The 27277-nt window shown below is 43.5% G+C and overlaps 1 protein-coding gene across 1 annotated transcript in view; it reads right to left on the reverse strand.

Moving 5' to 3' along the window:
• Window positions 1–3533: 3533 nt before the first annotated feature.
• Window positions 3534–27277, reverse strand: part of LOC310742933 (1-phosphatidylinositol 4,5-bisphosphate phosphodiesterase zeta-1-like) — a 54980-nt gene continuing 31236 nt past the window's right edge. The window contains exons 10-13 of the mRNA XM_083572799.1: window positions 14110–14282; window positions 8138–8270; window positions 4930–5079; window positions 3534–3686 (exon numbers count right to left, since the gene is read on the reverse strand). Of these exons, the coding sequence (XP_083428925.1) occupies window positions 3598–3686; window positions 4930–5079; window positions 8138–8270; window positions 14110–14282 (545 nt within the window). The 3' untranslated portion in view covers window positions 3534–3597. The remainder of the gene's footprint in view (window positions 3687–4929; window positions 5080–8137; window positions 8271–14109; window positions 14283–27277) is intronic.

Consider the following 27277-nt stretch of genomic DNA (forward strand, 5'->3'; position numbering starts at 1 on the left):
TATCAAAATCATAGTGGTACAGAGTTGCTGAAACTTTGAACTTGGCAAAATATACAGTTCAGCCATCCATTTCATCAAAGTGGAAAAACTTTATACATAAGCTTTCTGAAAATTATGACTATAGACCATCCTGAAATATGAACCATGCACAAAACTCAGGAACACAACTCAGAGTTCATGGAGAGAACTTATGTTTCAAGGCAGCAGTAAAACACTTCATGAACAGCACTTCTTTCTCTAGTTGCAGATAGTCTGCAAATTTGTCAAGTCTGGTGTGAATGCCAAAATATTGACACAGAAGATAAAGCAGCAACTGAGTAGATAGATAGATAGATAGATGATAGATAGATAGTTAGTTAGATAGATAGATAAATGAGTGAAGTTGTTATTCGTTTATCTACCTATTAATGAAATATGCAAGCTGAGCTTGTCTTTGTTAAGAATCCCAAAGGTTAAAGAAAGAAGATATTTACATATTTGTTTCTATTTTCCTGGTTCTCAAGAATGTCTGTGTGCCAAAGGACTTACATACCTACATGCATACATAACCATAAACCCAAAATGGGTTCATGGTGATTTACAATCAGAAATACAAAACATGCAAAATACAAAATAATTGCGGCTATATCACAACAAACAAAACCCACATGGCTTGCAATAAAATCCTTCCTAACCTCACAGCAATAAAATTCACATAAAAATCAACCCAGAACATTAACAGTCAAATGTCTATGAATGGTGCTGAGGAGATAATGTCTATGCCAGGCAGACCTTTCTGGGGAGAGTGTTCCATATAACGGGGGCCTCTAATGACAAGGTCCTCTCTTACAGCCACCCTCCATACTTGTGCTTAAAAGTACGGCTCATTTACTACACAGTTGCACCTGTGTGTATTTCAGTGGGGAATGATTTGCATGTGTTAACCTAGAAGCCAAGAAAACCTACAGCTGGCTAAGTTACAAGTGACAAAGGGAAAAAAGAACCACTTTGTTATTTAATATATGGTCACAATTAGAGTTCTGGACAGTGTTTGGGGCTGAAGAATCTGGATTTGCACATTTGTGTGTGTAATGTCTCTGATTCCAGTTCCAATTTTTGTTCCAGTTCTTGCATGTTGTGGTACCACATTGCTGCTATGCTGTGCAACTTCCTGATGTGTTTTTAGACCCACAATATTGCCACTACCATCTTCCCTGTCCAGTGCATATTGTCACATGTAGTTTGCATCTGACATTCGTTGCATTTGACCAAACACAGCTACGGGATCTGTAAACTAAAGTGGAAAACTGGTGGACAGCTCGGTGGTGGATGACTGTCTTTTCCTCACCTGCCATTCTTCTAAAGATCCCTCCCAAACTGTTTTTTGCCCTGCAAGGCAAAAGGCAGGGCATATGGCTTGCCTCATGCGCTGTTTTCCCAGTTTATTGTAGTCTCGGCATTTTCCTGCTAAATGGGAACAAGCTACATGTGACCGAGCATCACATACATTTTAGTTCTCAGAGGTTTCACAATGAAACCTTAAATCAAGCCATGTTGGACCTTAGTCACTAGTGAGCTATAAACTGCAAACTGTTTTCTTAAGGAATTATTTTACTGGATTCACAAAGTATAGCACAAGGGCTTCCTACAGACAGCTGCTCATAAAACAGAAAATCAGGCCATTGTTTTTCTTAGATGGCATTAATGATACTCAACATGCCAGATAAATAAGGAATGCAAGGAACAAAAAATATCCACGTCGCAAACTTCCCAAACTACATTCATCTCATTCCAATGGGCAATACACCAATCACTCTTGTGTTAAACCTGTTGCATATCTCCGTGGTTGGCATGCCCTGCACCTCTAATCAGTGTGGGATATCTTAGAAAATGGGAAGGATCTGAGGTGTTTGAGAGATTGCATGTTTTAACTTACATGCATTGTAACAGTGTGCACTTAACAAATGGAATTCACAACCCCAGGACATAATGGCCGTCACTAGCTTGAGTAACTTGAAATGTAAATTACAGCAGGGGTTCACAAACTTTCTATCACTGGGGTCCAGCTGAGAATTATTAAGGCCCACCAGTCACAAAATGGCTGTGAGGTCAGTCACAAAATGATGGTAGGTGGATTAGAGTTGGGCATAATCAGCTGGCAATTACTAACATCATTTTCTACTGGTATCTAATCAGTCTTCAGAAATTCCTAAATTCTTTCCCGCAGCATTTATCTTGTGGGAAGGAGTTCCATAGGCCAGCGTTCCTCAAGCTCAGTACACACATTTCCTCTGGAGGTATTGTGACAACCTTCCTATTTTACCCAGAATTTGTTGCTCCAAAGGCTGTAGGTGAAGATGGCATTTTCCAGGGGTTCCAGGCACTTATCCTAAGTTTATGTTTCCTTTTGAAAATAAGGCACAGCGGAGACTGTAGTGCCTTTATGATATATAATTTATAGTATATACAACCTACAGCCTATGATGGTGGCATTCACAGCATTAACACCCCCAAAGGGTCTTGTTTCTCCCATACCCACAGTCTTGGATTCAAACAGAAATCAAACTTTGCTCTCAAACTTTGCTCTGACTCTCTTTCCAGTTCACTGCTTTATCCTCGAGGAAGGGGCCCCCACCCATTTGCCACCTTGAACCAAGCCCCTTAACGGCCCATCACCCAGGTTATCACTTCACCAGGAGGCTATCTTAGCTATTCCAATAATTAGAAGCCTTGATTAAATTCTAACACTTGCTGGATCCAGGAATTAGAGGGTTCTGGTACCCAGTTTAAACACTGTTTTCTCTTCTCACCCCTACATGAGTCTCAAAAACATTTTAACCCACCACTTGCAATTTCTTCTCCCTTTGTGTTTTCACACTCAACTTGGACCTTGTTTGTTCCCCTGACAATTTCTTTCATCCCCCTTTCCTTGTCTGTGTATATTCATGTCTCCCTGCTATAACAGCTTTCTCCTCTTACCCTTTCTATACCCATTATATTATTATAATCATTAATGCATATTAACCTTTTATTTCTAATTTTCTTCCAATGCCTCCTCTAGCCTTTACTGTCAGAGGGAGACCATCCTTCCCTCTTCCTCCTCTGAGATTCTCTGTCTGAGCAAACAAGGACTTGCTGGTGCTGGCCCTGGTTAGGTCAAATAGCTCTGGCATGACTAGGGTGTGCAGCAGCCAAGTGAGGAATTACTGAACAGGTCATGGCACTGAGGCCCACCTGAAAGTGGCCCAAGTCCCGCTGGTGGAGAAACACTGTCCTAGTAGATCACGTTCTATTGATAGGTAGTGATCATGAGAGCTAAATGGGACCTCCATGTACAGAAGTAACATGCTGCAGAGTACCAGATTGCTGGGGATAAACAATGGAAAATATTGCCACCTGCATTCCCTATTTGTGAGCTCTCAGAAGCATCTGACTTGGCTGTTGGGACTGACACAGAACAATGATTCAGCAAAGCAACTCTCATATGGCCTTTATGCGTACTGAATACCATTGACTCACACAAGTAAAAATAAGTTATGACAGTAACAAAGTAGTACTATTAAACCATGGTTTCTTTATTGACGATTCAGGCTGCTGAGGGAGCTCTGTTAGCAAACATTATTGGTTAAAGTACCAAATATGCACAAAGAGTGAAGCAGGGCGCAGGTTGACACCAAGTTTGGAAAAAAGTGGGACCTGGCGATAACCTGTAAATGCAATAGCAATGAATGAGTGGGTTACAGGCAAATGATTCACGAAGACATATAAACCTTAGTTCTGTCCCAAGAAATGGAACCTAGGAGGGAGCCATGTTCAGTCCTCTTCACATCTTCAGGTAGGGCTGGTAAAGACTTCTGCCTGAATCCCCGGAGAGTCACTGCCAATCAGTGTAGACAGTGCAGAGCAAGAACCCAATGTTTGACTTGCTAAAAGACAAGTTTCTATGTTCCTATAAGAACCTATGAGCGCACAGAGCAGTCACTGGGCTTGCAACCTCGAAGATGTGGCCAGTGGCATCCTGGGAATCAGGACGGCTACAGAAATACAGTCAACATGGAGGTACCGGATCACACAAATAGGTTGTAAGCACCATTATGGACCTGTACACTCCTAAAACAACTGTATGTGAACCAATGTATTAACTGGCCCCTACATTCACCTAGAAGGGACACGGGTGGCTCTGTGGGTTAAACCACAGAGCCTAGGACTTGCCGATCAGAAGGTCAGCAGTTCGAATCCCCACGATGGGGTGAGCTCCCGTTGCTCAGTCCCTGCTTCTGCCAACCTAGCAGCTCAAAAGCACATCAAAGTGCAAGTAGATAAATAAGTACAGCTCTGGCGGGAAGGTAAACGGAGTTTCCGTGCGTTGCTCTGGTTCGCCAGAAGCGGCTTAGTCATGCTGGCCACATGACCCGGAAGCTGTACGCTGGCTCCCTCGGCCAATAAAGCGAGATGAGCGCCGCAACCCCAGAGTCGGCCACGACTGGACCTAATGGTCAGGGGTCTCTTTACCTTTACCTTACCCTAGAAGAGTCAGCTACAATTGTAAGTAACAAAGTAAGCATGTGGTAGAGCACAGGACAGCTCCTGCAGCTGAAATAAATGAAGATTGCAGAAATTCCAAAAGGATGTACATTAAAAGACAACATTGTTGATCTGTATAAAAGGGAAAGCAGAGTTCACACTTTTAGGAACAGTGAAGACTCAACAAGTAATGCAATTAACGCCCCATTCAGTTCTGCACAATGTCACAAATTAAAGCTAGGCAACTAACATGGTTAAAAATAGTAACTCCACAGCATTTTTTTGAATAGGTCTGGTTTCAGCAATGATAGTAACACAACCACTGTACCTTGGAAGCACTCAATTTAAGGCTATGTTGCATATCATAATCAAGAAGCGAAAAATTTGTTGTTAGGGATTTGTGCATGGGGGGATGGGGACTAATACCTTTATTCATGCTCAGAAGTGGTAAAGTATATTGTCCAAGGAAGTCATTGGAAGTGAGAGAAAGCTGATCTTCTACAACAAACCGTACTAAGGCAAGCTCTGGAACTTGGATGTTAAATGTGAATGTTTCATTCCACCTGGGACTCAAAGCTGAAATAAAGAAAGCAATATAAGACAAGCAATGATCTGTTAAAACAACTCTGCATTGCTAATTGTGTTCTATTCACTGACCACTGAAAATAAAACCTCCATTTGTTTCCTATTTCTTTTTCTGTTCATTGATGATTCTCACTGATTGCAGGAGTACAAGTCTGAAATGCTCCCACAAATGCAAAACAGAGGCTGGCTAAGTAGAAACTCTTCTTATGTTTGTTTTTTTGCTTTTTCTGTTTTATATCTATGCTTTTCTATTTTTTATCTGTAAACCACCTTGAGTCCCAGTCTGGGGGAATATCGTAGAATTACAAAATTGGAAGAGACACCAAAGGTCACCTAATCCAACCCCCTGGAATGCAAGAATCTCAACTAAAGCATCCATCACTGATGGCCATCCAATGTCGTCTTAAATATATATTATTATTTTTATGATTGGACAACATTTAGCTTGGTTTAAGTTTGATGAAGAAGCACATAAACTGCTTTTGGAAAACTAGAGAATTTTAATTTATACCTTCTGAAAATGTCAGGTAATGCTAAATAATAATGGTAATATATAACTGCACGTACTTGGCAATCATTTTTAGTGATCTCTGTGCAATTTTACACATGTTTTGCTTACCAAGCAAAATTAAATTACATTAATTTAACCAAAATATCTTTTGAATTCCCAAGTCATGTTCCAACTTTTTTAGCACGCCTCATTTTTGGGAATTTGAAAGCTGAAAAATTCAACTACACCTAGTCTTGCTTGCCTGATGTTAAAACTGGCATTACACTGAAGTGGAGCTGTCCCTTTGGAATTTAAATGATACACTGACAGGCTTCTTCTTTTTAGTTTAATCACAACTATGCACAGTTTCCAGCAGTGAACCATAATGAGGTGAACCATTTGGAGTGACACAGTGATTTGATTCCTCCCTTAATTTTGTCTTAATGCTTCTTTTCTTTCTTTTTTTGCAGATAGATAGTGGAAAGACACCAAGGATGCATAAAAGACACAACTTTAAACATTTGCCAGGATTTTTTTTTTTCCTACTGCAAGCCTAAGAAAGCAATCAGACCAAAGGCTTCTCTAATCCAGCACCCTGTTCTCACAGTGGCCAACCTGGTGGCTGTGGGAAGTCTGCAAGGAGTTGGGTGCTGTGGTGTCTCCGAAAAAAAAATACACATCACTTGGGAAGACAGGCAAACTAATGCCAGTGTACTGGAAGAAGGAAAGATCACCAGTGTCAAAGCAATGATTCTTCAATATCAACTTCATTGGACTAGTCATGTTGTGCAGATGCCTGATTATCGTCTTCCAAAGCAACTACTCTATTCCGAACTTAAAAATGTTAAACATAATGCTGGTGGTCAACAAAAGAGGTTCAAAGACTCTCTCAAGGCAAATCTAAAAAAATGTAGTATATACACTGACAACTGGGAAACAGGGGCCTGTGAGTGCTCCAATTGGAAAACAGCCTTTACCAAAGGTGTCATGGGCTTTGAAGATGCTCAAACTCACGTGGTAAGAGGAAGGCACGCTTGGCAAACCCTCACCATGATCAACTCCTGCCTGGAAACCTAAGTCCCCACTGTGGAAGGACGTGTAGGTCCAGAATTGGCCTCCACAGTCACTTACAGACTCACTTTTAAAACCATGTTTATGGAAGACAATCTTACTCGGCTATGAGTGATTGCCAAAGAAGAAGACAGCTCAATGGAAGAGCATCTGTTTCGCATGCAGAAGGTGCCCATCTCAACCCCCAATATCTCTACATAGAATTGGAGGAGACCCCTGCCTGAAACCCCTGAGAGAAGGCATATGCAAACTGAGAGCAGGCATATGCAAAGAGCTCTCCCACTTGTGATTCCCAACAACTGAAATCCAGAAGCTGATGGGATGAAACAGACTTTCCTGTAGGGATGGCCTTATCACTAGGCAGATCATATAGAGAGGCAGTGAGATGCTGGAGGACACAGCTTGATGCGTTTCACACTGTCTGCCCTGCTTCCCCCAAACTAGTCTGCTGTCCTCAGGCATTGCCTCATCTCCAGTGTTGAAGCAAGAATCACCTGCAATCCGGTCAGTTTCTATAGATGTCAAGGATGGGAAACCTCTGGCTCAGGGACCAAATGTGGCCTAGAGACCTCTCCATCTGCCCCAGATAGAGACATACCCCCCCCCAGTGGCCCCACTTCATTCCCCAAGTGTTTTTGCCTGGGTGGAATGTGTCCTTGAACTCTGACAATGCCGCCTGCTTGTCCAGATAGAGAACAGAGAGGCATGTAGGTGAGGTTATGTAGAATGCAGCCTCCTACTACTTACAAGTAAAATCTTTATCTATTGCTCCACCTACTTTGGGCTCTGGCCCAGCCCATCACCAAAAGGAAAGGGGAATTTGTGGTGCTGCAGGCACCAGGCAATCAGCGCTGCACACAGCTGGCTTGGGCTGCCAGCTTACAGGACTGGCTTTCTATGAGCTTGTTTCCACAAACGAAGGTGTATGTCTCTGTACACAGTGTGGGGACCTGTATGCTTCCGCAGTGGCTCAACTGTTCAAGTAACTTACATTTGTACACACCCCAGAAGAAGCACTAAAACCACAGCAGACAACTAGGGACAAGCAAAAACACAGAAAGAGAGGTATACTGGTACTACAAACATACAAATTCCTGCATTTTTCTCTGTTTTCTTCCACTGCCCACTTACAGCTCTGACGTAAACAATGAAGGCGAGAAACAAACCTGTCCACCTCCACAGAATGCAATTAGAACAAAGCTTGATCTTTCCTTTGTTCTACTTTCCCCCATACACATGTAAATGTATGTATTTTAGCCTGTCCTTTCTAATTCATTCAAATAGTGGAATTTTTAATTTTCCATACAAGAACTCTCTCTCTGTGTGTATGTAGCATTCATGCTTTCCTTACTAATTCATGCACTGCTGTTTCTGTATATAGGCCCAGTTGCCAAAGACAAAACTTTGATAAGCTATGTAAGCCCATGAGTTACCGGTAAATCCCTAAATTACTGAAACATTACGCAACCAATAGACTGTTGCACTTACCATTGCCCTTAACTACACAGCTCTGTTGCTTTGCATGGTCTTCCGGAACACCATAAATTTCTACTAGAACTAGGGGGTCAGCTTTATTACTCCTGGAGAGACTGCTAGGTGGTAATTGATGACCACTGATAAGCTGCACAGAAAAACAACAACAGTGCATAAGCTTCAACTGGGATATACAGTGGTACCTTGGGTTACATACGCTTCAGGTTACAGACTCCGCTAACCCAGAAATAGTACCTCGGGTTAAGAACTTTGCTTCAGGATGAGAACAGAAATCGTGCTCCAGGGGCGCGGTGGCAGCGGGAGGCCCCATTAGCTAAAGTGGTGCTTCAGGTTAAGAACAGTTTCAGGTTAAGAACGGACCTCTGGAACGAATTAAGTACTTAACCCGAGGTACCACTGTAAAATGCAATTGATCATTATTCTGGCATCAATGGTTTTACTGAAAAACAGACCGGGAAGCCCACCACACAGGACAAAGCTAATTGAGCATTATTTACCTTTAACTATGAAACAGCTGTAAAAACAAGTGTTTGAGCTGCTATTGGGGCAAGAGGAGTGGTGGGAGGAAGGGGCTGCTTAATCATGTCCTCTCAGTTTTCTGTGTAATACTGGGGAATCCAAGCTTCTTTTCCTCCCATATACATGTTATTGAATCACCACAGATGGAAAAGCAGCAAGAGGAAGGGCAATTTTGAATGGGGGGGAAATGACTACATGGGAAAGGATCAAGAAACTCCTCACCTGCTATTCCTCCACTTGGGATTACAATTCCCATGGCCACTTTACATTTTAAAAAGTTTTTAAAAAAAAAACACACACACATCTGACATATAATGCCTAGTATGAGCTTCTGTTTTCCTTCATTTATGTGCAATCTTTAGCATTTTCTGCACCCAAGACCCCCAAGTGAATCTGTAACTAGGTAAGAGGAGGTCCTCGTTCCCTCTTGAAAGTAAAAATAAGTACAGTGAACTTGAGCATGTTCTTCTTCCGCACTTCCCCTCCTCTCCATCTTCTGTGCCTCTTTTTGTCTCTGTTCTGTCAGAATGCTGCTTGCAACAAGCTTCTTGGGACAAATACTTCTCCTTTTTGCTCATGCTACTTTGCAAATCACAGTGTGTATCAACGGTTCTATATTTTATACCGAGTAATGATGACTTATGATTTCAACACCACTTTTGAAAATCCCAATGGATAACAGCAGCAGTTTGTCACTGGCAAAATATACTCAGTCCTTGCTTTGCTTGTTATTTGCATAAATCTCTTTCATATAGTTAGACCAAACCTGCAAAAGCTAATGCCCATAAGTCTTCTCTCAGAGTATATCAGGTGAAGTTTGAGTAGAATGCTATGCAACACATCTTATATCCTGCTCCAAAGGGTGCTTCCATGCCCGTATTTCTCAGACTTAGGCGCTGCCAGACAGTTGCTATTCTCAGGTGGAATTTAAACATATATTTGGCAAATTCAAATTGTGTGTTTTATAGTTGATTGGGAGGTCTTGTGCAAAAACCCCGCTTCCCCAAAAGATCAGACTTTTGCAATAAAGAAAACGATGGGAAAATGCACTGTGACGTATGAGTTAACATATGCTTTGACGCAACCTCATCTAACCTCAATGCAAACAAATAAGAATGAATTCTCAATAAACAGTCAATGTCGTCTAATCATCCTGCAAACAAATCAGGGTGAATGCTCGATAGGTCAACTGGAAGTGCCCTTAGTTTCTCATAAAAAAAGGCCCTAGTATTACTGCAATGCTCTCTATATTGCAAGGGCATTTCATTTTATCACATCTCTTAGCAACTGATCCACCACAAAACTGTCTTATTAGACGGGTGTTTTTTAGTACATATCTACCCATTCACTAATCACTTGCTTCAATCACCACCTACTTAATCCCTTCTCTCTCTCTGACCTTGAACAATCCTGATCTCCTCACAACCCCACAGACATTTTATAGCCTTTCCCAACCTTTCACTGGAGAAAAAGAAACTCACTCAGTCTCAGTAGAGCTATTGATATCGGTCTGTGCATACACTGAGCTGTGTTCTGGCTCCTAAATGTAATAAGCCCATTCTAAAGCCTAGCCCCACATTTTAAGCAGAGGCACTTCACATTTACAGAAAACCCATTAAAAAGGGGGTTATGGGATGTCAGAGGGCTAAGAGGAATGGACCAAAAGCCAGGAAAAGGGGGGGGGTGGCAACAAAGAGAAGTCGCTCAAGCAACTTCATTGAAAAGGCAGGGATGCCTGGAGTATCATAGTCATAATACTTTGACACTGATATAGGGCTTGGGGTACATTATCTCAGGGTGCTTACAATAACCTTGTACAGCAGGTTAAGTATTATTATACCATACTGCTGGAGTGGCACTGAGGCAGAGAGAGCATTGGCTTCCTCAAGGCAATCTAGTGAGGTCATGACAGAGGTGACATTTCAACCAGGGATTTCCTACTTCACTTCCTTGCAGAGCAACCCTAAACCGTGGTTCTGTACTCCTCTGGGGGAGGGAGTGGCAGGTTCAGATGCGGCAGAGGTTTCTCCACCACCAGCAGCTCCACAGATGGCAGGGGGCTGTTTCTGCTGTACCCACCAAAAGCACAAGCTGTTGACAACCTACCCGATGTGTTTGCTCCCTTCAGGAGGCCCTGAAATTTGTGGGGATGGGGGGAGCGGCAGAGCTGGGCCAGCCATGGATCCTCCTGGCAGCCAAAGATGGGGCCCAACTGGGCTTTTCTGCAGCAGAAGCCTATAGCTAGCAAAACGTAAAATAGGCTTCTGCCCAGGCCAGTTCCAAGAGCAGAACTTTGAATGCCGTAGTGTTGCTGTCCCTCTGCCCAGCCCCACTGTTCCTTGGCTGGGACTCTGGATTGCTCCCTTAGCCTTGCAGCTCCCTTAAACAAAAGGCTCAACCTTAAACAAAAGGCTCAAAGCCCAGTAAAATTGCAACATGTTAAGTGTTTATTGGATCAAACCAGAGAGACAGCCCTTACTTAAGTGAAGAATTTCTGTTAATTAAAAGCACACACTGGCATGAACAAAATCTTTCAGTCTTTTTTTTTTTGTGTGCAATTAATTAAGTGGGGCAAACTTTTTGAGTGCATTTTTTAAAAATCTGAATCGGTGTTACAAAGCTGGCTCATTGTCACATGTTTGCAAACGCAGGGCAAAATGGCAACTGTGTAACAAGACAATGAACTACAGCAGTGGTATTTAATAATGTGCCAAATGCCTTTGATGACTAAATAGCATTTGCAAGAAGCTAGTCTCAGCATCTGTGGTACTCAAGGTATTTATTTCCAACAGCAAGCAGAGGAAAAGCACAAGGAAATATTACAGATAATAAATCAAGCAGGTGTGATTTATTTTAGTTCTGACTGGCAATTTTTCAGTACCACTGCTACGTATGAGCCTCACAGCTTGAACTAAAAGGTCTATTTCACAAAGTTTTAGCACACAAATGATATTTATAGGTTATATGTGAAAAATAAGCTAGTTAATCTCAGCGTAACAAAAACAATAACTGATAAGAGGAAAGCCGACATGCCTCCTGAAAGAAGTAAGGTACAGGAATGGATTCAGACTACATTACTAAACTGAGTGCAAGCCCTGATTTAACTGGATGGTGCCCTGCGGGTTCAAGCAATCCAAAGTTGAGGCCACTTATAGCAACGTCTGAGGAAATTTGGAACATGCTGCAAATGTGCCCTAAAACTTCCTCCAAGGAGGTCAGTGTGCCATTTAGCCTCACAACATGCCTGTGGGGCAGTTCACGAAAAGATCCCCACAACCAGTCATTAAACTTTGCAGTCCAGAAGGGATCTGAAGCAGAGTTTTCCATATCCAAACCTGACCCTCTAGCCACCATGATTCTCCAGCATCCATCACTAAGATGGATGGACATCTGATCAGCAGCACCAGCTGTGGGGGCAAGGTCCTTAAGAAGTCAAAGGCAAACAAAACAGAACAGGCAGGAAAAGGGTAAGCTCTTGTTTTTCAGCTCTTTGAGTCACGAGGCAGAACAAACCACCAGTATGGGAGCCAGATCAAGCAGCTTCAGAATAATCAAAGGATAAAGTCGGACAAAAATAAATAGAGGTGACTTCCGTGACCAGGTAAAGGTAAAAAAAAGGTAAAGTAGCCCGGACGGTTACGTCCAGTCAAAGGTGACTATGGGGTTGCGGTGCTCATCTCGCTTTCAGGCCGAGGGAGCCAGCGTTTGTCCACAGACAGCTTTCCGGGTCATGCGGCCAGCATGACTAAACCGCTTCTGGCGCAAAGGAACACCTTGACGAGTGCCAGAGCACACAGAAATGCCATTTATGTTCCCGCCACAGCAGTACCTATTTATCTACTTGCACTGGTGTGCTTTCGAACTGCTATGTTGGCAGGAGCTGGGACAGAGCAACGGGAACTCACCCCGTCACAGGGATTCTAACTGCCAACCTTCTGATTGGCAAACCCAAGAGGCTCAGTAGTTTAGACCACAGTGTCACCTGCATCCCTAGTTAATAACCAGGTAGAAACTAACAAACATACACTGGAATAAAAACCCTGTTGTGCTCTGGGTGTGCTAAGGGCTCTAACTCTTTCCATAGACAATGCTTCCCCAAGCTAGTGCCCTCCATTTGTTTTGAACACCAATCAGTTCCCACCAGCACAGCTACAGCTGATGGGAATTGTAGTCTAAAACATCTAGAGGGCAGCAGGTTGGGGAAGGCTGCTCTGGAGCTATCTATGTTTTAAAACCTGTATCCTGTCGATGTCATGCACAAACTTTTGGAGGCTAAAGTGGTATTTGCTGCAGCCAAGGCTATTTGCTTGGTTGGTTGTTCATTAGTCATTTTAAATATTTATATTCCACCTGTCTCAACAACATGATTAAAACAATTCATTAATCAATTAAAAATAATTACACAAATTAAAAAAGAAGCAAGTAATATACAGTAAGTATAAAACAGAGCAGGTAGTCAATCAAGTGCCACCAGACACCTGAGCAAACAGGAGTTTTTAATTAGCACCTACAATTTGACAATGTAGGCATATCCCCTTGCAATCAACTCATTTCATACTTGCATCAGCCCAGGACTTCCCTTTGCACATTCCTAGGAGGAAAATTCAGAAACTGCTTACGCAGTGTCACTGGAATCAGTGGGACTGCAGCGATATATATATATGTGCGTATCGTTCCTCCACATTTCATAATGGCACATCTATAAGTGTGACTTGAATCATGTTTATAGCTGAGTAAGTGCCTTGAAGCTATTATGCATTTTCACAAATCTACCAGAAAGCAAAGAGAGAGCAACCATATGCAAACGATAGCACAGGGGCCCTGCTGGTACACATTTTTATTTTAAATTAACTATAGGCCGCCTTTCACTGCGAAAAATAACAAGGTAGTTTACAAAATAAAACCAGTATAACATAATAACAATAAAACATAATGCAGAATATCAAGGGTTTGGTAAAGTCAGTATTAAGGATCTGAGCTTGGGAGTGTCCATGTAAATAGTTCAATATCTACCAAGCTGCAGAACACCTGTGCAATAGGTGCCCATCATATATTTAAGTGGAGTTCATAATACAATGTGGGGGCTAACACAAAAAAGGCCCTCTTTGAGTTGCCAGATGTGTCTCTACTAGCTGCCTAGAAGGACCTCATCTGACAACCTAAGTGAATAAGCTGGTCTAGGTAGAAGGGTCCTCCTTCTCAGATAACCTGGTCCTAAGCTGTGCAGGACTTATATGCCAACAACAAAATCTTAAACTCAGCTCAGCAGCAATTATGCTGCCAATTGACACCAATCAGCTATCAGGTACAGGTTACTTGAAGTGCTTATCACGAGCCGAGGTGGAAAATACAGAGAAAGTATTTGGGGGGGGGGGAATGCAAAAAAAAAAAAGCACAAGTGGTCTGGCAAATTAGATAAAAGAATGTTATCAACAAAATGAACTGACCTTTATAGTAAGAAGCACTGGTTGACAGTTTGCAGATATAGCATATGGAGTAAATTGTGTGTCTCTATTTCTTAGATATTCTGGTTTTAGTAAATAGCCAGAACCACCATTATCCAAAAATTTCCCAGTTTGAAGATCCATTTGCAGTCCTGCTGTTTGGAAATTTAAGGCCACTGTATGAAAAAGCAGAATGTTCAATTACAGAAAGGTAGACAGCAGTAGGCTACAATTTAAATATATATATTTACAATATCCACCCTGCAAGCTGCTTGAATATACACACCACAGTAACTCCAGCTCTGGATTCAAAGCACTTGAGTAGATACAGCAATTATGGTGTCTTCTTAGAAGGTTTTCCATTTTTAAAATAAGCATATTATGGACAAGCTAACCAATCTCAGACTGAGTAGAGCAAATCAGTAGGACATTAAGAGGATCAGGCTGGAATTAGCTGATCAGGCTGCCTTAGTTGACGGCACTTTGAAAGAGGGATCATAGCTCATGGTTATGTAAATTCATCCAATGCTTTTTGTTTTGCAAACCCAGGTATATTGCAAGGATGTGGGTGAAATTTTACTGCGGTGCAGTAACAAGGCTGCAACTTTTATTGGCAGCAGTGCCTTAGCAGTGTGGCTTCACATATGGCAAGGATCAATTCGTCACCTAGCTCATCTACTGTTATGATGTGAAAGCCCCACCCTTAGTCCATGTGCTGGGTAGTTAATACACATTTTGCTGCTGCTTCTTTTTTTCCTTTTTCTTTTTTTACAAAATTGCTTTTATTTGTTAGCTTCTTTTTAAAAAATGCTTTGTGGTTTTACTGCCTCCAGAGGTCCTCCCCTCCCCCAAATGTATAAAATGGAAGGCTGCTCTGATTTGTTTGTTCAAACACTCATTTTTGCCTTCATAAACCAGTATGTGCAAACTCCATCTATAATAATTTTTCTGCTTATTGCGGGCAGCAGTGCGCCAAAAATATGACCAATCTTTCAAAATTATGGAAGAGTGGCAGCCATACCTCTCTGGAATTCCCAGTTATTAAAATTCTCTGCATGTCTCTAGTGTATGGAATTGCAACAGATGAACAAGAGCGATGTCGGCTGCAATCCTAAACACACTTACTAAGGAGTAAGCTTTGTTTGTTTGTTTTAGAGGATTTGAAATATTCAAGGCAAACCCTCCCAAGGCAGGTTACAAAGATAATTAGCTTCATATGCATAGCAGGAACATGATGCTTCCAAATAATTTATAGAACAGCCCAGCTGCAATTATTCCAGCCCAGGTCCTCAATGACAATCTTTTTACCCATCCACTCATAATCTCTCCTGTCCTGCCTATCCACAGAAGTTGCTTCCAGCTATCAGGCATTGCCCCACACTGGTTCCACTTCTCTGGTAAGGGTGGTCCAGTGCCTCAGTTTGTGGAAGTTTTGTTCTAATGATGAAAAGATTTGGGGATCTGGGTGGGAATGGCTAGACCACCGTCTGTTTTCCAAAACCTTTGAGGTCTACGTAACAGTAGTGATGGGGAGGAAATTAGATTCAGTTCGCATGTACAGTGGTACCTCAGGTTACATATGCTTCACGTTACATACGCTTCAGGTTACAGACTCCGCTAACCCAGAAATAGTGCTTCAGGTTAAGAACTTCGCTTCAGGATAAGAACAGAAATCATGCTCCGGCAGCGCGGCAGCAGCAGGAGGCCCCATTAGCTAAAGTGGTGCTTCAGGTTAAGAACAGTTTCAGGTTAAGAACGGACCTCCAGAACGAATTAAGTACTTAACCTGAGGTACCACTGTAAAGGCAAATGTACCTAATCAACACTTTCTGAAACAATATGCAAACTGAAACACAGCCGTCCACTGAAATTTCCCTGAATTTTGCAATGTATTATTATTATTTTATTATTCTTTATTTGATTTCTACACCACCCTATACCCGAAGGTCTCAGGGCAGTTCACATAAAACATCAAATACATAAAATCAAAACAAAACCAACAACCCAAGCAGACCCCCCCCCCCCAAAAAAAGAGGCAGCATTTTAAAAAAAAGGATGTAGATCAAGTCAGGCAAAGGCCTAGTTGAAAAGGAACATTTTTGCCTGGCTCCTAAAGGTGTATAGTGAAGGCAACAGGTGAACTTCCCTGGGGAGAGCATTCCACAGACAGGGAGCCACTGCAGATAAGGCCCGTTCTCGTGCTGCCACCCTCCTGACCTCTCACGGAGGAGGCACACGAAGAAGGGCCTCAGAAGATGATCTCAGGGTCCAGGTAGGTTCATATGGGAAGAGACAGTCCTTGAGGTATTGTGGTCCTGAGCCATTTAAGGCTTTATAGGTCAAAACCAGCATTTTGAATTGGGCCCGTATTGAATGTAGTTTTCTAGCCAATGGTGTGTACAAAAATGCATACTCTACTAAGAGAAAGGGTCCATAAACTGCACACACACACATTCACCTACACACACATGCACTAGGGGCTGTGTCCCTGCTTATCTTACTGGCAAATCCAGCCTACCCCACTCCTCTTAAACCTTGCCAATCTCTCAATCCCCTAACCTTACAACATGACAATGCCCCCTTCCTCTAACGGATCACCAACCCCACCCCTATTACACCTCTCTCCTTAAATTGTGGTAGCAGCAAGTGTTGCTCTGCCACAATCCCAACAGCACAGGTAACACTTGGCATTAGCTGTGTGGCCGCAGGCTAAGGGCCCAGTGGCATCACTAATACGTCGCCAGCCTCAGATGCTTTGATGTGGAAGAGGACCTTGCAAACATTGGCCTTAAACAGCTGACTGCTTTATGGCTTCGTGGAAAATGTACTGATCCAACATGCTGAGACACATTTCTTCACAGAGTGCAGTTCCTTAGTCTGGAGGTAAATTTCATTTTTAAAAAAAACACCTCATACTTCAATTAAAACAGTAAAAAAGTAAGCTTTGAAAAATCCATTTACCTAGGTGCATGTACATAAAAATAAATATATTCCATGTGCTATATAGCAGGACTTTACTAATTTGTACTTTTCAATCAAACCGAAGGGTTAGTTTGGTACCTGCACACCAATGAATTCTGCAGTTCCCAATTTTCTGTATGGATTTTAGAGTTCCATTCAGAGTGGAGATCCCACAGAAATGGAACCACAGTCCATTGCAGAGAACGGCCACAGCTCACTAGTAGAGCATCTTGCTTTGCATGCAGAAGGTCCCAAGCTCAATCCAAATAGGGCTGGGAAACAACCCAGACTGAAACCCTAGGTAAAAAGGTAAAGAGACCCCTGACCATTAGGTCCAGTCATGGCCGACTCAATCTCGTTTTATTGGCCGAGGGAGCCGGCGTACAGCTTCCGGGTCATGTGGCCAGCATGACTAAGACGCTTCTTGCGAACCAGAGCAGCACACAGAAATGCTGTTTACCTTCCTGCTGGAGTGGTACCTATTTATCTACTTGCACTTCGTGCTTTCAAACTGCTAGGTTGGCAGGAGCAGGGACCAAGCAACGGGAGCTCACCCCGTCGCGGGGATTCGAACCACCGACCTTCTGATCGGCAAGTCCTAGGCTCTGTGGTTTAGCCCACAGCACCACCTGCATCCTGAAACCCTAGGTAGTCACAGCTATTAATTGTAGACTAGAGGTGGGGAACACGTGGCCCCCCCAGATTTTGCAGGACTACAATCCCATCCTCCGTGGCCATTGACAATGCTAGTTGGGAAGGATGGGAGTTGACAATTCTGAGCTAGATGGAGCAATGGTCTGTGTATAGGATGTTCTGTGAGGTCTAGTCATGCCAAAACACCGGGGGAAAGCCTACCTGGAACTCTTGAGTGCCTTTCAGATGTAATTCCCTTGTGCTATGAGGTTTGAAGGAGCTGTAAGAAAACTACGAGCTGCACAGAAAAGACTGCATTCTCTCAGATGCTTCTAACATGTTTATTCAACCACACAGGGACAAATCTGGTAGCAGGGTTGGTGGAACCCTACCGTGCAGGCTGAGAAACTGCTCAGGTGCTTCTATGTCATTGTATGCACCAATGCAGAGCTCTTCTCAGCCTGAACTCACTGGAAGTCAGTTCCAGCACCTCTCAGGTGGGTGCCATTGCCATTCTAAGAGAACGAGGGAGGTGTTCATAGTAAGTTCTGGCATCTCTTTTTCTAGAAAACTCGCACTGCACCAATGCCATAACAAACATGAAAGTGCCTGTTTATAATTAATTTGGACAGCCTTGGTTTCTGAATTAACTATTCTGCAGCACCCCTAATAAATTTAAATTATGAATTAATTACAAAGCAGAGCTGACAGATCCCACTCACCCTTCAGCGGCTGTTCAGTGTCGAATGAAAGAGAGAGAGAAACAAGATCTGCTCTTCTAATTTAATGATAAGTAGTAAAACCTAATTATAGTAAAAACAACAACACCTGTACTGAAAATATGCTTGACAATCTATGTAAGTTATGTGAAAATGCACCATTCTGTTGTCTAAACATTTTGAATTGCTACACAAGCCCTCCTTGCAGTTTAATCATAAAGCACTGGTCTTTATCTTGAACACAAAACTGTCAGAATTTCCTTTTCTCAGAAGCTCAAAACACTTTCCGTTGTTTTGCTGCTGCAGTTTTGGAAATAAAACAGCACACTGCCTGGAACAGGATATTATAATTCATGGGGAAAAGACAGCACAGTTATCACTGGCATGAAGTAAAATCTTCCCTTGTCTAGGACTGTGGTGCTCCTCATATTGAAAATTCACTAGTCAGCCTAGTAAAGCACAAACATGACACACATAAAATAGATAAATGATTTTGGGTTTTTAAAAAATCAAAGGAACTTGATTGTTTGCCAGAGAGAAATACCGACCCAAAGAGGCGCAAGTCATGTTTAAGAGTAATTCAGAAGAGGCTTATTCTCTCTTCCTATGAGATAAATGTAGAGCTACTGACTGCATGCTGTCAACTTCACATTTTATATCTGAGGAAGAAATGTCTGAATTTTAGAGTCCTTGGTTTGTTATGCTGTGTGGGGTGTGTGCGTGTGGATCCTTCTTGGTGTCACTGTTTTGAGTTCTGGATTCTGAACTGGCATCCTTACAGGCTGATCTATAACTGATATTTCCGGACTCACTGGAAATTCAGAATTCCCAAAACAATATGCAAACAAAAATGCAGCTATTTTTTTCAAAATTTGCACCTCTACAAAATTTGCTGCCCTGTGTACAAACATGTGAATATTAGGTGAAAGTGTGCATTGAAAATGCATATATTTGTGAAAACAGCATTATTTAGAACTTTAGAAAGATAGGAAACGGAGAGAAATCAAAAAGAGGTGTAGATAAGCCCCTGGTCAGTTTGTGCTGAGCTACTGCATTTCCAAATATGTGTACTAACAGTGGTGCTGTCTAGGCAGGTCTTTGAGGCAGATATCCAGGGACCCTACTCTGCAGAATAAGCAGTAGCAGCCCCAAGTGCAGCAGGGCAGGCTAACTACATACTGAAGTAAATGAAGTAATACACATCAGCATCTAACGAGGGCACTTAAAATGCCCAATTTCATCGCTGCATATTAATGATCAAATCAGGAGTGCAGGAAGCAGCCTTATATAATCGGTCCATCTAGATCAGGATTGTCCACACCAGCCGTGGGAAATCTTTGGCCCTCCAAATGTTTCTAAGCTGAGAGCCAGTGTGGTGTAGTGGTTAAGAGCGGTGGACCCGTAATCTGGTGAACTGGGTTCGATTCCCCACTCCTCCACATGCAGCTGCTGGGTGACCTTGGGCTAGTCACACTTCTCTGAAGTCTCTTAGCCCCACTCACCTCTCAGAGTGTTTGTTGTGGGGGAGGAAGGGAAAGGAGAATGTTAGCCGCTTTGAGACTCCTTCGGGTAGTGATAAAGCGGGATATCAAATCCAAACTCTTCTTCTTCTTCTTATGCTTCCCATCAGCACAAGCAAGTATGGACAGCTGTGGTTCAGCAACATCTGGAGGGCCAAAGGTCCCCCCCACACACACACACCTAGCTTGCCCTGAGTGGCAGAGGCTCTCCAGGGTTCAACATGGGAACATTCCCAGTACTGCATGGAGATGCTGGGGTTTGAATCAGGGGCCTTCTGGGTGCGAATCAGAGGTTTCTGCTACTGAGCTATGGCCCTTCCCTAAACACACAAGGAATTTAGCCCCATTGAACAGAGTGGGACTCACTTTCAAATAAACATGCATAGGGAATGTATTGTCATCATTAACTTTCAATGTAACTGTTATGGGTAAAAATGATGGTGGGTGCAGGGAGGGAAGATCTCAGATGAGGCATATGGAAGGGCATATGCTTTGTGAGATTTGGCAGAAATTATGTAAGCAGCCGCAGTGTCAAGAAAAGTTTGGACTAATTACATTTTATAGCTATAAAGTCATTTTCATCTGCAAAGCTAAAGGTCTCAGTTACTTTAATGTTTTTAATTACATTCCTTTTTCCCGTTTAACTGCAAATGTTGGTGCTTCCTCTGCAAAAGCATTTTTAAAGTTATTATAAATCATTCATTGCCATTTCCCAATTACACCTGAAAACGCATTTCCACCAGGATCCTTTGTATATGGGGGTAGGAGAGGAATATCTGTGGGGTGGGGGGGACTGCTCATTAAAAGAAATCTATGCTGGGGTTTTACTGAAATGGGCAAATCAATCTGATATTCACACTTTGGCCTAAAAGAACTTCCTGAAAGAGACCGGGGAGATGTTTTTAATATCATCTAAAATGCATTGTGTTTTTGACAGCACACTGCCTTTAGTCAGCTTCATTATTCCCTGTTGTCAAAGTAGGCCTTTAATACATTAATTAAGGAAATATGATAGCAAAACCCTTAAGATTGTCAGGAAGACTCAAGGGGAAGTTTAATACCTGAAATCATTTTGGCTCCTTATTAATTACCTAGACTGGATTTCAAGATCACTGTGTCCTCTAAAAAGTCTGTAGCATACACACACACACACACACACACACACACACACACAGTGAGGGGGGAAAGTATTTGATCCCCTGCCAAATTTGCCTGTTTGCTCTCTGATGAAGAAATGACCAGTCCATAATTTTAATGGTAGGTTTACTGTAGCTGTGAGAGACAGAATAACAACAGGAAAAACCCCAGAAACCCAGAAGACAAAAGTCAGAGATAGATGTGCATTATAATGAGTGAAATAAGTATTTGATCCCTTTGCAAAAGATGACTTAGTACTTGGTGGCAAAACCTTTGTTGGCAATTACAGAGGTCAGAGGTTTCTTGTAGGTGGCCACCAGGTTTGCACATCTCTCAGGAGGTATTTTGTCCCACTCCTCTTTGCAGATCCTCTCCAAGTCAGTAAGATTTCGAGGCTGATGTGTAGCTACTCAAACCTTCAGCTCCCTCCACAGATTTTCGATGGGATTAAGGTCTGGAGACTGGCTAGGCCACTCCAGGATCTTCATGTGCTTCTTCTTGAGCCACTCCTTTGTTGCCTTGGCCATGTGTTTTGGGTCATTGTCATGCTGGAATACCCTTCCTCAACCCATTTTCAATGCCCTGGCTGAGGGAAGGAGGTGCTCATCCAAGATTTGACGATACATGGTCCCGTTCATTGTCCCTTTGATGTGGTGAAGGTGTCCTGTCCCCTTAGCAGAAAAACACCCCCAAAGCATATGTCCCCCTCCATGTTTGATGGTGGGGATGGTGTTCTTGGGGTCGTAGGCAGCATTCCTCCTCCTCCAAATACAGCAAGCTGAGTTGATGCCAAAGAGCTCAATTTTGGTCTCATCTGACCACAACACTTTCACCCACTTCTCCTCTGAGTCATTCAGATGTGCATTGGCAAACTGCAGATGGGCCTGTACATATGCTGTCTTGAGCAAGGGGACCTTGTGGGCTCTGCAAGATCTCAGTCCTTCACGGCATAGTGTGTTACCAACTATTTTCATGGTGACTATGGTCCCAGCTGCCCTGAGATCATTGACAAGTTCCCCTCATGTAGTTCTGGGCTGCTTCATCACTGTTCTCATGATCATTGCAACTCCACGAGATGAGATCTTGCATGGAGCCCCAGACCAAGGGAGGTTGACAGTTATTTTGTGTTTCTTGCATTTGCGAATTATTGCACCAACTGTTGTCACCTTCTCACCAAACTGCTTGGCAATAGTCTTTAGCCCAGTCCAGCCTTGTGCAGGTCTACAATCTTGTCCCTGACATCCTTAGACAACTCTTTGGTCTTGGTCATGGTGGCTAGTTTGGAATCTGCTGGATTGATTGATTCTGTAGACAGGTGTCTTTTGTACAGGTACTGTAACAAGCTGAGATTACAGGGGAACCTTCAGCCTTCCAGATATTATGGACATAGGAAGCTGTCTTATACAGAGTCGGACCACTGGTCCATCTGGTTCAGTATTGACTATGCTGACCACTATCAGCTCTCCACGGTTTCAAGCAGGGGATAATCCCTGTTACGAAAAAGGAGCAATGCTGCTGAGTTCTCCAGATGGCTGGAAAGCCAAACAGGATGTTGATGTTTTGGGACTGTACCGTGGGAACAAGGGACAGTCTATTATGTGCACTGAGCACCGGATGTTAGCTCTGAGTGTCACATGACCCTGTACTGAAAGTACATGGGTGGAGTTATTCTCTCTCTGCTGTTGATGAAAAGAGAGTGCAGACACGTTTTCTCTGCACTGCTGGAAAGACAGAAATAAAGGCATGTAAATACATTTCTGTCTGTCTCTCTCCCCTCCCTGGGGAATGAGGGAGGAGGGATGGTGTGTCCTTCTCACGTTTGTGGAGGATCGCCGGGATCTCGCCTTGTCTTGCCAGGAGTCGCTGACGGGGGAGATCAACAAGGAATCCAAGCCGGGCACCTGGAGAGTGGCCAATTCCTCTGACTGATTAAGGCTTGATTCCGACAAATGGTAGCAGACGCCGCTGGTTATCTGATCCATGGGAATCAGCATGAGAGGTGAGAGGTTGATGGATCGTGTGCCATCCTCTGCACCAAGGAAAGTAGATAACGTCTGCATTGCAGCCAGAAGCTGAACAGACGGCTGGACACCGAGTGGGGGTGTTTTCCAAGCATCGGAGCCCCAAAAAGGTATGCTGAATATCGGGCTAAAAGTGTGAATGCAGATTGATTTATTCTCTGGTTCACAAGAGCTGTGTTTGGAAAAACAGCTCTGAGAGCAAAGGCTTGCATACCAGGCATTCCTGTGGTAGATAAAGAAGGAAGGTATGCACAGTTGCTAGGCAACGACAGTCAGTACAGTGGAAAGTTACTGACACGTGGGGCTGGCTCAGTGAGAGCCTGGGAAAGCGAAAAGTTGTTTTGACTTTCAGACAGCTTGCAGATTGCCTGCCTGAGAGAGGCTGTAAACAACCCAAAAGAGACTTTTGGATTTTACAGGCTCGAGAGTGAGAGCTGAGACTTGGATTCAAAATGGGTGCCAAGAAGGGGGGAGCCTTGCCTTACCCGCCTCCCCTGACTAATGACAATTATTCATCTTGGTCTGTAAAGATGAAGGCCCTGCTGCAGAATCAGAGGATTTTTGGGGTGATTGAGAACCCCATCCCTCAAGCACCAACGCGAGGTTGGGAATCACAGAATGTGAAGGCCAGGACGGCTATAATTCTGTGTGTCTCGGATGATCAACTTGTGCATATTCAGGATTTGGAATACGCACAAGAGATTTGGGAAACGCTGCGTAGAACACATCTGAAAGATGCTGGTTCTTCAGCGTTGCTGTATTTTGAGAAGCTGACCAATCTGAGGCTTGCGCCTGATGGAGATGTTCAAGCGCACCTGACGGGAATGAAATATCTGCGCCAACAGATGGTGGAACACAATTTCCGTCTACAGGAGGAAGTGTTCTGCTTCATGATGATAAACAGCTTAAATCGGACTTACAAAACCGTTGCCAGTCAGCTTGGTTCCCTTCCGGCGAACGATTTGACCGCGGAGAGGGTGTCTGCCGTTGTTTTGAATGAACACGACAGGCTTGCTGCACTGGAGGTGAAGGACAGGGGGAGGGAGGAACGGAGTTCTAATTCCCCCACTGATGTGCTACTGGAGAGAATGCTGTAGCTTTGAACGTTGTCCGATGTTACAATTGTGGACAGGCTGGGCATTTTCAGCAGAACTGCAAGAAGCCACGCCAGCCTAAAGGAGCTAAGGGCCGCTCAGCAAAGCCTGAGGCAGCAGGCAAAGGTCATACCAAGTCTTCGGTGAAACCTGCAAAGGCCCTGATGGCGAAAGGAACTACGCCAGATGTTGGACACTCGTTTATAATCGATACGGGCTGTTCTGTTCATATGTCCCCACACAAAGCGCTCTTTTCAACGTTTAAGAAGCAAAGCTTCGCTGTGAAACTAGCCAACGGTCAGGAGCTGGAAGCGACCGGGATTGGAACTGTGTATCTTAAGAGTCTGAACCTGACTATACACAATGTTTACTTGGTTCCTGAATTGAAGTTCAATCTGCTGAGTGTTTCACAGATTGCAAAGAAAGGACTGAAACTGTCCTATGATGATAAGAACTGCAAGATCTTCAAAGATGGAGAGTTGTATCTTTCTGCCAGAGAGAAAGATGGACTGTATTTGTTGACTTTTGAGCAAAGTGATTACATGGAATGTAATTCTGAGTCTAACTTGATTTCTCTTGCAGGTGTGACCAAAACGAGCGCCAAGAAGGTGGCCAGGGTCGACAGAGCGTTTCAGCGGGTGTATGCTGATGTGATTGGTCCTCTAGAACCATCTAGAGGCAATGCAAGATTTTATCTTGTGTGTGTGGATCATTTCTCTAACTTTGTCTGGATTTATATGTTACAGAGGCCACAGGAAGCCTTGGAAAGGTTTCAAGAGTTTTGTGACAAGGTTAAAGATATGCATGATGCTAACATTGATTGTCTTTTGACAGATGAGAAGCAGATTTTTCTTTTACAGGATTTCCAGAGGTTCCTGCAGAAGAAAGGGATAAGACACAAGGTTGCTGTTTCAGCGGAAGCGTGGAACAGGGGTGTCTGTGTACGGGTGAACAAAGAATTGCAAAAGGGGATGAATGCGCAATTGCTTAGTTCACAACTGCCACATGAGTTCTGGGCGGAGTCACTCATGTCGTTTTGTTACGCGTGGGTGAGAAAGGTTTCAAAAGAGTTAGGAAGTTCTCCTTTTGAGAAACTGTTCCAGAGAAAACCTTCTGTTGCCCATTTCAAGGCTTTTGGGTCTCATGTGAGGACAGAAGCTCCAGGTGGAGTAAAGAATGCCAGAGGCATTTTTGTGGGATATGAAAAGGGTCTCTACAGAGTAATTTTGTCTGAATCTGGTCAGGTGATTCTCACAAAGTTTCTAGAGAGTGCTCCTAAACAGGAGAGAGTGATAGTACACACATTTCCCACAGAGGACGATTCAGATGATGATGATGATTTTACAGATTACAGTGGTACTGAGAGCGACAGTGATAGCTCAGAGAGCTCAGTTGTCACAGTCATTGAGAGGAAATCTCACACAATGGATAGACCTTCACAGGTGAAGGATGAACCACTGTTTACTATTGGAACTGGTTCTCCTAAGAGTCCTGAGACAGAACCAGTGAGCAGAGAGGATCAGCACCTTTTACGCAGGTCTGAGAGAGCTACGAAGGGTCAACCACCCAAAAGGTACTCAGAAGAGTTTGCTAACTTAGCTGTTGCATGTGTTGCTGTTGTAAACAACCGGGAACAGGTTGGAGCTGTGTCTGAGTCAGAGACAAAGACACAACAGAGAGTTGCTAGCCAAGGTAATGCAGATGCACTCATTCCTTGGAAGCCAGACAACCAGAGAGGTACACTGGGGAAACCAGTGGCGGGTAGTTCCAAGGGTGGAACTGAAACAACAGGGGAGTGTTATGTGTATAACAACTGTTTGTTTTCTTCTCTGGATCACGCTTTGCTTGCCGCAACACGCATTGATTCTTTTGGGGGAGGTTGTTACGAAAAAGGAGCAATGCTGCTGAGTTCTCCAGATGGCTGGAAAGCCAAACAGGATGTTGATGTTTTGGGACTGTACCGTGGGAACAAGGGACAGTCTATTATGTGCACTGAGCACCGGATGTTAGCTCTGAGTGTCACATGACCCTGTACTGAAAGTACATGGGTGGAGTTATTCTCTCTCTGCTGTTGATGAAAAGAGAGTGCAGACACGTTTTCTCTGCACTGCTGGAAAGACAGAAATAAAGGCATGTAAATACATTTCTGTCTGTCTCTCTCCCCTCCCTGGGGAATGAGGGAGGAGGGATGGTGTGTCCTTCTCACGTTTGTGGAGGATCGCCGGGATCTCGCCTTGTCTTGCCGGGAGTCGCTGACGGGGGAGATCAACAAGGAATCCAAGCCGGGCACCTGGAGAGTGGCCAATTCCTCTGACTGATTAAGGCTTGATTCCGTACCGGCTGTACCGGGAGATGCTGGGATTGAACCCAAGACCTTCTGCATGCAAAGCAGATGCTCTACCACTGAACCACAGCCCTTCCTGTTGCTGAACTACAATCTGTTGCTGCCCTCAATCCCAGGCAGAATGGAAGGAACTTCACCAGCAACATCTAGGGAGTCAAAGGTTCCCCACACCTACTCTAACAGGAGTCAGTGGACCAGGTTCTCTTCTGCAGTTTTACTAAGCAGCTGCAAACATGATTGTGGATGCAATAAAATTCCAAGGCTGGGGACAATTTTGGCAACTAGTCCAACTCCAGCTCCAGCTCCAGAGAGTTGGGGTCTTGGATTTATTTGGAAAACATTCTGAGGGCTTCCATTTCACACATTCTATTCAAGAAGACCCCAGAACTAGTCTGGGGCATCTACATTCTCATGAGCTCAGCACCTAGACGTCTAATATTTTTAATGGGTAAGTATATAGGTAGTAATGATCAGGGGCAGGTAGAGTCTCATGCTCTCATTTTGAAATATTGCCTCCTGACTGTGGGGTGTGAATGTTCAGACTGACTCTATTAACAGTCAAATAAACAGAATATGTTCAGCAAATGTTATAAATATGCTGCGAAAGATAATATCTAAGCTCACAATGCAGGCAGCACCCGATTTGCATGGGTCATGCCTAAAACGGTCATGCCACATATGGGTCATGCTTAAAATGGTCGCTGCATGTAACTGCAATGTAACACTTTTACTCCAATGTTAT

The sequence above is a fragment of the Podarcis filfolensis genome, assembly GCF_964270895.1.
Source record: "Podarcis filfolensis genome assembly, chromosome: 10".
Lineage (NCBI taxonomy): Eukaryota > Metazoa > Chordata > Lepidosauria > Squamata > Lacertidae > Podarcis > Podarcis filfolensis.